The 10,932-nt window shown below is 41.2% G+C and overlaps 1 protein-coding gene across 2 annotated transcripts; it reads left to right on the top strand.

Annotated features, from left to right (window-relative positions):
* The first annotated feature begins 343 nt into the window (after nucleotides 1-343).
* On the top strand, nucleotides 344-4,350 carry snx10a (sorting nexin 10a). 2 transcript variants are annotated; one of them, XM_020648081.3, is made up of 7 exons: nucleotides 344-696; nucleotides 2,251-2,298; nucleotides 2,479-2,565; nucleotides 2,659-2,759; nucleotides 2,868-2,966; nucleotides 3,163-3,360; nucleotides 3,458-4,350. In XM_020648081.3, the coding sequence occupies exons 2-7, from the start codon at nucleotides 2,266-2,268 to the stop codon at nucleotides 3,591-3,593; spliced, it is 654 nt and encodes a 217-aa protein (XP_020503737.1). In that variant the 5' UTR covers nucleotides 344-696; nucleotides 2,251-2,265; the 3' UTR covers nucleotides 3,594-4,350. The 2 variants fall into 2 exon arrangements, with proteins under 2 accessions (XP_020503737.1, XP_020503738.1); XM_020648082.3 differs by lacking the exon at nucleotides 344-696 and adding an exon at nucleotides 857-932.
* The last annotated feature ends 6,582 nt before the right edge of the window (nucleotides 4,351-10,932 follow it).

Here is a 10,932-nt window from a genome sequence, read left to right as displayed (position 1 = left end):
TTTTTTTCTCTCCCATGCATTTACTAATTTAAAAACATTACAGTTGTCCTATTGTCAAATCAGGTCAATTTATACAGGACATTTAAAACAACCTACAGGTGCTGTGTAAAATGAACATTAGAGACCTTTTCTTGTTCATATATAAATGTTTTTGTTCACTTCCTAATAGTGACACATTTCAACATACAAGAGGAAATCTGACTTTGAAAACTAAACCAACAATTTAAAAACAAGCCTGGAAGTGAACAGCAGGCTTTTGATGTTAAACTTTATACATTACATGCCCATCCTGTTCTTTTCCATCACCGTTGTTATAACCGCCTCTTGCCACGGGTGAAACCATGCACACTGATCATATCAGGTGAGCTAATTAGGGACAGCTGCTCAGCGAGGATAGCCCACTGCTGACACATTTCACATTAAACTCTGTGGCTTCATTAAAACAAACTTAAATTGATTATTTTACGACTTTTTAATTTTGTGGATATTATTTTATTTAGAGAGGACATGGTTTTCCCTGAACAGTGAAGGCGTGAACAATTTGAGAGGTTGAGGTCACACTGAGCAGTTAACAGTTTTGTATTAGCAGTAGTTCAGTCCAGGGCAGCGCGAGACTCGAGCCACACCGCTGAGCTGCTCGTGGGTGATCTACAAACACCTCTACGGGTCATTGGTCGAGAAGTGAAGACCGAGAAGGTAGGATTCAACAGGAGAATGGAATTAAGCTGATTCCAGGTCCTAATTGCCGTTCAAGTTGCTGTTTTTTTTTTTTCTAATAAAGGCTGCATTGCCTTTACTCTGCTGTCAATAGGGCCATGTCTACAGCATTACACTTGTTTAGAGGGGAATGATCTAAATATTTTTTTTTCCTGGAATGGGAGAGACGTTTTTGTAATTTATGAACCAAGTTAAATAAAATATAGGTTAGCTAGGTAAGATTATAAATGAACACTGTTTGGGTGTTGAACTCAGTGGCCTGGTTTCAGCACATGTTGGTGTATTGTTTGAGTCATTTCCACAGTGCTTAAAGATGACACTTCATAGCAGAGCTTGATTTTGGCCACTGCATACCAAGAATTTGCTGCAGCCTTTTGTTTTGTAGGAGGTCAGTTATGTCCAGTGTCTCTCCTGAGGACTTGGTCTAGTTTGAGGATGATTACATATGATGAGCTCTACCCAGAATGAAACTATTTGAAACGTCATTTATAATGTTATTTGTGTATTATCATCATTACTGATCCTTGTATTTGTAAGTGTTTCATCTGCCTATGTCTGTGTATATATGTCTATATGATTTAAATCTGACTTGACTAAAGCTCAAGATATGCAGAGGAACATTTGATCTAGGGCTGGACAATCTATCTTTTGTCCTTTTCTGTGTTGCAAATACTGAACAGCAATAAGATGATGCAAACATTTGACCTATCAGATTCAGCCTTGGATAATTTGTCGTAATAACAGATAAAGCTCATGTAAACTGTTAGCTGGCCCAAGAGGAATTTTGTGTCAATTTGTTGGAGATCAATTATCTCTTGTATTGACAAAGTACTAGCTGCTGCTATTTAAACTATTTTGGAGAAAGAGACAACAGGTCAACACAAAGGTGACATGTTTAACAGTAACTGTCAGGTTAGTGTTAAATTCAAGCATTATTGAACGATTTGTTTTGCACATTTGACTATTCAGTATTTTATCTTGTTTAAAAATCAATTTATTTTACTGTCAGGTGTTCAAGATATACATGATGTTTGAAGTTTTTTTTTTCTTAGTTTCAATCGTTACTTCTTATGGTCATCTATCAACATAGCTTTATTAATGCCCGGAAATAGGGAATGAGCTGCTTGGCCAGTAGTGTGCCGGAAAATGCTTTCTAATGGTTCCAAGCTGTATTTGTGAGTCCCTATTAAGGCTTCCTTAAAGCCTTCTCAAGCAAAGTCCTCCTCCCTTGCCCATTTTTATGCTGCATCAGCTCCAAATGTCTGCACTTTTGAGTTTATAAAGTATTACTCAGCAGACAGGCATGTGTTTTGCAAAACCGATCCAGCATTGAAAAAATGGACTTTGACTACTTGAATGGTTATTACTATAAAACTAACCTAGTTCCATTTGATAACTGTTGAGCTGAAATGTTTGTCAAAATGCTACATTTCTGTCACTTGGGTAACCACTGGCAGTTATATTGTTTTGCTGATATGACATGCAAGTTGGAAATTTAAGGCAACTGAATGTATTTGTGTCGATCTCTGGCAGGTATTTGTGGCGAGTATGGATAATATGTTAGGCAGTCTACCAAAAATGGTAAGTAGACACCCTTCATCTCTCAAAGTTCATCTTGTATTTGTGTGCCTGAAATTTTGATGTCCTAAAATTGAGATATTAAACTACCATAAAATCGTGTTCCTCTTGTCATGTTATACATTACAACCTATGCAGCTTTATAAGCACTTTAAGTAATAGAACACATTTTAAATTTTGTAGGACTTCATCAGTATTTGTGTCCGAGACCCGAGGCTTGTCAGGGACGACTTCTGGCACACACACATTGACTATGAGATCTGTGTACATGTAAGTTCTTGTGGGAAACCGCTCAAATTTTTCTTTTATATAATCTTTGTCATGAAGCTTTCACAAGTCTGAAGAATTGATGTCTCTTTGTAGACAAATAGCATGTGTTTTCGAAAGAAGACTTCCTGTGTGAGGCGGCGTTACAGTGAATTTGTATGGCTGCGGCATTGTCTGGAGCAGAACGCCCTCATCATGTAAGTTCCCAAGTTTTATACCGCAGATTCATATCCGTTATTGACATGTGGGAGCTTAATATAGCATATCGTTTTCTGAGTGAGTATTGTGTGTTTCTGTTGGTCCAGAAAATTACCCAAGTTGCCACCCTGGAACCCGTTCATCAGTCTGAGAAAAAAGGACCAGGTTACCCACAGGATGCAGGGTCTGCAGGAGTTCTTAGAAAAGTGAGTGGCTGTGCAGCTGAAGCAATGACAATAACTGTGAAATTATAGCATTGCCATCTAGTGGTATGATTATTAACTCCTACTGAAAGCCTTTTTAGGAAGTTAAGAAATGTACTGAATGTAAGAGCTCTATTAGACCTAAAGATATTACCTATAAACTGTTAGATGTTGTCATTAAATAAACTTTATCTTCTAGTGTTCTTCATACACCTCTGCTGTTATCGGACAGTCGACTTCATCTGTTCCTCCAGTCTGACCTGAACATCCACAAGATGGATAGGTGTGCTCGAGGTAAGACCAGGTACACAGTGGCTGAAGCCATCCAGCGTTCCAGCAGCGGCGGCTACGTCAGCAGGCAAGAGAAGACATCCTCCTGTGACTATGACGGTGAAAGGTAGAGCTTGGACAGATGGTTTACTTTAAAAAAAAAAAAAAAGAGATCAGTTTAATTTCCAATGATGACCCCCCCCCACCCTTTTTCCCTTCCGCAGCTGCTCTTCATCGTCAGGATTTGGACTGAGTGTAGACACGACACTAAGGGAAAGCCCCCTCCCTTTCTTGGAGTCCACTGACCCGGAGCTGTGCAGCTGTCTTTCACAAACCAAGACCCATTTCAGTGCGTCGTGAAGCACAACAGTTTTACCTTGACCACCTCTCTACTGTTTGGACTCTGATCATTCATGCATCAACCTCTAAGTGATACTCCTGGAGCTCTTGCTTTTCTTAATTAACTTTCAAAGAGAAAAATTCTGTTTTAGTATTGGTAACTTTTTTAATTATTATTTGCTTTCCTCTACTTTGGTTATTATAGCTGGAAAAATACTTTTTTTTTTAAATGTATAGTAAAAGCAAATTTATAATTCTTAAATATTTACTAAGTATATTTTTATCTGCACTGGAGCTGTACTGATTGTAAAGGGTGTTTTGAGATGGTTTTAAGAAAATATTTGAGAATACTTCTATGTTTTTTCAATGATGAATAAATGGTCCTTTTTAAAGTAGAAAAAGCCTTGCATCTTGACAGAGTTGTGTTGTTTAAAATGGAATTGATAGGCACCGATGTCTCTTGTCTTTGACATGTGCAGTGCAACAGTCATGCATTGTTGTTACAGCCCAGTAGAGGGAGTCTAGACAAAGGACCTCAAGTAAAAGCAGCAGGGTGATGAAAGTCTACAGCGCTGTTAGAGGTGACTCAAACATGACATAAAACTTGCACTAAAAGTCCTTTTAGTTTGTTAAAGCATTTGGTGGAAGATTTAAGTGTGCATTTGAGTTGTTCTTGATTATTCTATGTCCAGTTATTAAAATTAGTTAGAAAAAAAACAACACATTGTGTGGTACTCCACTGCTAAAGAAAATAAATGACATTGGCATACACAGCTATTAGTGTAGTGCATGTGTTCTTATTTGCTAGTTTATTAGGAACAACTGGATTAAGTCAAACCTCTGCTGATATCCAGATCTGGGTTAATGTTGTGTTACAGTTGTTAAAAGGTTTTGCAGTGAGTCTTTGTTTAAATAAGACTCAATAAGAGGTAAAAATGTCTTTTGCCCAACACCTACAATTTAAAAGCTAAATAATTACAACCTTTGTAGTATTACAAAGGGCTGTTATATCAGACACATTTGGTTAGATGGAATATGCAGGCACCTAGGTGTATTTAATAAACTTTAGTAGCTATAATCAAGGTGTTGTTTCCTTCCCTGTTCACTACAAGCTGAATCTCTCTTTATACTGGAAGTGTTGGCTTACTTTGGGCATTATCTATGAAGTGTATGTGCATGTTTGATTTCAATAATCTTTCAATGTTGTTTTTGACAAGAAGCCTGGGGTCACATTTCAACTCCTTGTCACTGCTTTCCCAGGTGAGAGGGTCTAATTAAAGGAAGATGACAAATTAATTTAACCACAACATATCACACTTGGGAATTACCTGCAAGAAATAAGACGGCGTCCAACTGTGTGGGATGGATGCCAGAGTGCTGGACAGCCCTATAAATTGAAAGCTGATGAAAGAAGCAAAGGCTCATTAAAGAAGACAGAAGATGCCCTCACCCCCCTGAAACCATCTTCCTCCAACAGCTGAGTTGACATGGGCTGGCCCCACAGTAAACCTGGGCTGTCCCGTCTCTGTCCTCTTCTCTCCTTCCCCTGGATGGTGCTGTCTCCCTGTGCGCACGGGCCATAATGAAGCTGTCAGTGACTTCACACAGCAGCCACAGAGCTGTAGTGGCATGGCAAACACAGACACGTACGTACACACACACACACACACACACACACATCTGCTGGTGGAAACGCTGTGGATGAATGCACACTTTTCCCTCACCCACTGTCATTTTCAGCATCCCCCTGGTCTTTGGTTGGTGCTCTCCATCTCTGTTTGCTGTTAAGGTTGACCTTATCAACATACCCCATGACAGGAATACAGTGTGACACACACCCATGCACACACATGCAGTGTTTGGTTCAGAGCAAGTCAATTTCCTGACAAAATGAAATGCAACTGCAAGCGGTAGTATCTTGTGTTTGTGTGTGTCTGTCCGTGTGTGCGCACACATCTGCCTTTTTTGCAGCGGAGAACATCTAGCATTTGGATATTGAGTATTCACGGTACATGTCTATTTCATCTTGGTAATTTATAACTCAATTTCCAGTGTGCAGTGATGCGCTTCATACCTCCAAAACACAAAACAAAGCCCAAACCCAATTGTATTTCAAAGCAATTAGGGTGTCCACTGAGTTGTGAACGCATCACGTTGCGGTGGCTCTGGGCCCGTGTGAAATTTTTAATTGTTAATTTTCTGTCACATTAGTCAACTTCAGAGCTTTTGGACAGGTGACTGAGCTCCTTTGGGTGACACTCCAAAAAAACAACACTGAACATTTTCTCAGTTTTTTTGATGCAGCGGAGTTGATGGTGTTTTTATGAGGGAGGTGGAAAAGGATCCTCTGTATGTGATAAGTTAAATGACAAGATGGTAGATCATATTTACAGCTGTTTTATGGTCAGAATCTCCTTAATGCTTCCCCATGTGCTGGATGTCAATATTAGTATCATTTTATGAGTCTAAATTACTATCTCATTTAGACTTTCACCTGGAGCTTCTGGAGGGAATGGCTTCACCTTGTTGACCCTGCAAAAGCCAACAATGGCAAAATCCATATGAGCAATTAGCCTGCATATCTCTCTACCCACCTTTTTATTTTTGCATCCATCTATACATCACTCTTCCTCTCCAATCTCTCTATAGACTGCTAAGTTAATTAGCGGTTCTCTTTTGTATCAGGATGTTTTTCTTGCTGATGCTGCAGTCTACATCAGCTGTCCAGGATGAAGGCCTGCAGGTCTAAAGCTGCTCCCCATTCCTCTCTCTGCTCTCTCTCCCCTTTTTTGTTTGCAGGGGCCAAAGGTGACAAAATGCATTGTATTTGTGATCATTACCTCTAAAGTGCTATAGCATAAAGCATCATTAAAAGTCAATGTATCTCCCTCTCCAATCCTCCCCCCCAATCCCACATGCCTAAAACACACACACATACTCATTTTGCACGCACTCTGCACATCGCCGGTCATTTAACAGCTAAAATACGAGCTGTTCGCAGATAAATGTCACAGGGCCATCTATCTGTGAGTTTTAAAAGTCGGCTAATGGAGATGACATATTAGTGGCCCAAATGACTGCCATAAAAACTCTTGCCATACCTCGCAGGGCCGCCCATCCACTGAGCCTGCAACAGGATAGGACAGTGGCACTGCAAATATCTGTCGTCTGGAAAGATGGAGACGGATGGAGGGTGATGTCATATTTAGATGGACTTCTTTTGATATGATATACTATGAGGTTGTCGGTGTGGTGATCGGGGGATACCAACTGCAAGACAGATGTAGTGTATTACTGTGTTACGCAACCTCTACACAACACCTCTGATGTAATGCTATTGAACTTCCATAGTTTTTTGTCACAAATTATGAGCCAGGTCAGCTTTAGCATCAATGTCCATTTTTTTGTCAATAACAAAGCTCCCTTTAGAATCAATACCCTACTTGAAGATCCTCCACAGGTACTACATGTTCACCTCCTCTCCTCCTCCTATCTCTTTATTAATTACCCTCCTTTATCCGTGCGTGTCTCCCTCTCTCTGAGTGAATGGAGCAGTTGTAATTGCTTCTCTCTGGAGCAGTTAGAAGCGGCACAAAGGAACCGTATAGAAACCACATTTGCATTCAAGATGAGCTGAGACAGAGCGGAGGGAGGGTGCACTGCCCTGCTGCCCTACACTGAGCAGAACATTCACTCTCTCTCTCTGTCTCTCGCTCTCCTTTTCTCATCTATTGTCTCTCTCTCTCTCTCTCTCCCTCCATCCCTCCCTCCACCTTATCTTCTCCCACCACCCCCACCTCCCTTCTTTCGCTGCACGGCTCCCCTTGCATTGTCTTTCCGGAGAGTTCCAAGGTCGACAGGAGCTTGCTCATCAGAGCAGAGTATTGTACACTTAGTACGGGTGTGGACGATCTAATTTGTGTGTGCAAAAGCGTGTGCATAAAATCTAGTGTGTGTGTGTATGTGTGTGTGTGAGGTTGTGCAGGTTCTAAGGCCTGCATATATGTGAAGAAATAAGTGGCTGTGTGTGTGTGTGTGTGGGGGGCAGTATTTCTAATGGCTGGTAAAAAGAGGTGAAGGAGGAGAGGCTGTAATTAATAACTCATAAGCTCAGAATTGCAATTTTTTACAACCACCAATATCTCACCACCTCTTAGACCTATGCCATCACTCTCACTCACTCCTGTGGAGCCTACACAAACACACACACCACACACACACAAAAAGAAAAAGTCCTGAGGGCTCTTCTTTTCCCGCTTGATAAGCATTTCTCGTTTGTTTCAGCATTTTGATCAATACAGTTAAAAAGCCACACCAAGCATAATTAGGTCTGAGATGGCTCCCACTGTGACTGAATAGGCTTCACCTGGGGAGGTGCTCACTATTATCATCATTGTTTTTTATATGTGTGTGTGTGCGGCCATGTGCCCTGCCACACATAGTGTGATCTAATAAAATTGACAAAGTGAACATAAGGATGTAGATTAAAGGCGAACTCGGAGCTAAAGGTTGATTTTTTTTCTGGTGATGGAGTCGCTCATTCACTGTTCTCTCACTCGTCTCCATCTTCATTCCCATAATCATTTAGACAACCTTTACAATGCATCTCTGCCAGCACGCTCATTTCAATATGTTATAGGCCACCTCAATCATTTCTTTATTGGTTTATTTACTCAGAACGATACATAAATGGAGACCAGAGGGGTCATAAATTGTCCACAATTACCATTATACACAGTGAAGTGACTCTCCTTTGTGCTAAAATCCAGGGTGAAAACCTTCTTTAAATCCATCGTAGACAGCGGAGAAGGACGACTTCAGGTACTCAGTGCCCATTTACTCTCACATCACTGCATCTATCCCTCATTAATACCATAATAAACCTCACAAAGCTCCCTGTATATCAATTTTATGAACAAAATTCATCATTTGAGGCCAACAAAATGTAAGAAATCCCGTTCTGCAGAACCATTATCCCTTTATCAGCTGCCACTTCCTGTTTATTTTCGTTTATTTTCTGACACTGAAAAGTGTTTACATTTCAAAACTCTTACTTTCATCCCTTTAGCAGATATATCCGTGATAACAAGGACCTAGATATTTTAAGAAGTAAAAGAGACAACTTTTCTTTCAACCTGCTGTTTCAATTCATGATAATGAAATGCTACTAATTTGAAGATGACATTCTTATCATCTTTTGCCTCTTCCTGGTCTTTCAAGGTTAAAAAATGAAGAGTAACTGAGACAGCAGCAACATAAAACTGTTTTAAGTTGAACTGTTCCTTTAAAGACAGAGTTAGGGATAAGGACATCGCAATTCTGACCACAGCCAATATAGACCTTAAAATGATGTGTATGTGTTTGTGTGTGCTTGTGTGTGTGTTTAAGTGTTGCACAGGTGTCTGTGAGAGAGAGAAAGAGAGAGAGTGAGAGAGACCTAAACTGCTTCTGTTTTAAGGGGATAATTTCGTATAGGCGTATAGTTTGCATACACATACGTCTACAAGCAATATGCGTGTGTGTGTGTGTGTGTGTGTGTGTGTGTGTGTGTGTGTGTGTGTGTGTGTGTGTGTGTGTGCCGGGGAGGACGTGGGGCGCAGGAGGAGGATTTAGACCTATCATAAAGGAATTCTCCCCCCAGCCCGTAGCTCATCCCGACACTTTTATGCCTTTTTATTTTCAGGCCCATTGCAGCCAAGCCCGGAGATGTGATTTATACTGCCTGGCAGCATGGGCACTGCAGCAGGAAAGACAGATGGAAGGAGGGAGGAGATGAGGAGGAGAGGAGGAGAGGGGAGAGGGGAGAGGGGAGAGGGGAGAGGGGGAGTTGCCGACGGAAAGAGGGGAACGGGTGTGTGTTGAGGGGTTGATAATAAAGATGGTACGAAGAAGAGGTGAGAATAAAAAGTAAAGGAGAGACAGAAGGAAAGGAAACGAAAAATCTCCTTCCTTTTGTTCCCCTCTTCTCTTCTCTCTTTCCGCCACATCTTCACCTCTACATCTCTCTTTCTCTCTAATGAGTTATTGGCCCTGTCCGACTCAGGAAGAGAAGCCCCATCTCTCCACCAAACTGGCGCCCTGACAGCCTAAATCACCCTCCTTCCTCCTGCCTCCACCTCCCCCCTTATCCCCTCTATTTCTACTCCCCCCTTCAGGCGAATGGGACCCTCCTCCGCCTCCTCCTCTTCTAACCTCACGCCTGCCTGAGGTGTGTGAAATCTTCATGGAGCTCCTATTGATTGGAGTGGGAGGAGGTATTTGGAGGAAGGGGGGTGAGCGTTTGATAGGCTCAGGTCTGAGGTCGCAAGGGAAGTTGAGGATGCCGCCGCCCACAAAGAGACAGCTCACTTACAGGGAACATTTGGGGGGTTGAAGGGGGTACAGAGATGGGGGTACAGAGATGGTGGACAGAGGTGACGGGGTGATGAAATAGGAGGCAGGTGGATGCCAGAAAAAAAGGACTGGGATGTTGATGTTGCATGCAGGTGCATGTTTTAGATAAGTGTGTGTGTTTTGTCTGGCGTGTACTGTGTCTGTGTGTGTGTGTGAGAGAGAGAGAGAGAGAGAGAGAGAGAGAGAGAGAGAGGCACCTGCCTGCAAGTGTTGCGGTTGTGCTGTCTCTGCGCTGTAACATCTCTCTCTGTCAGCCAGCCGCCTGAGAGGAGATGAGCTGCCATGCTGACTGTCAGTCATCCATCAAAAACGACAGCACACACACACGCACACCCACACACAAGCAAAACATTCATTTTTTTTCCCACTTTCATCTAAATTTCCTCTTTGATAAAAGACTTTTTTTGTGTTTCTGTTCCTACATATTTCCCTCCTACTTTCCATCTGTCTCTATTGCGGATCATAACTGTCAAAAATGTAATTTAGAAAAGGATTTGTGTCCTAAATCCAGCCGTTTTCAACATGTTCTTTACAATCCAAAAGTTTCAAATTCATGCTCAATGGCTGCCGAATAAGATGATAAAATCATCAGGTTATAAAAGGAAAGTGGAGTATTTATCATACATAAAATACAATTCAAATACGATAAGAGAAAATTAAATGTAAGCCGAATCACAAAAGGCAGATACGAGTTTTAAAAAGTATATAGAATACCTCTGATATATTTCAGAACTCATATCCGTCTGGTTCAAAGAATCCTGGATAATCTCAAAAGAGAAACACACTGGTATGAAAAGCAGAGTTGCACATCGATAAATTTACCCCACAACTAAGGTCAGTTGTAACATCAGTTGGGGTTAATTGTAACAATCATAAAATGTGCCCATTTTCTAATTAAATTCTAATTATCTTTGTCATTACTTTTAATGGGGTCATTTATAATGTCTCAACAACAGAACTGTGCACG

Source organism: Labrus bergylta, chromosome 19, assembly GCF_963930695.1.
Source record: "Labrus bergylta chromosome 19, fLabBer1.1, whole genome shotgun sequence".
NCBI lineage: Eukaryota > Metazoa > Chordata > Actinopteri > Labriformes > Labridae > Labrus > Labrus bergylta.
The sequence above is the reverse complement of the archived record's forward strand: the minus strand, read 5'-3'. Positions and strand labels throughout refer to the sequence as shown.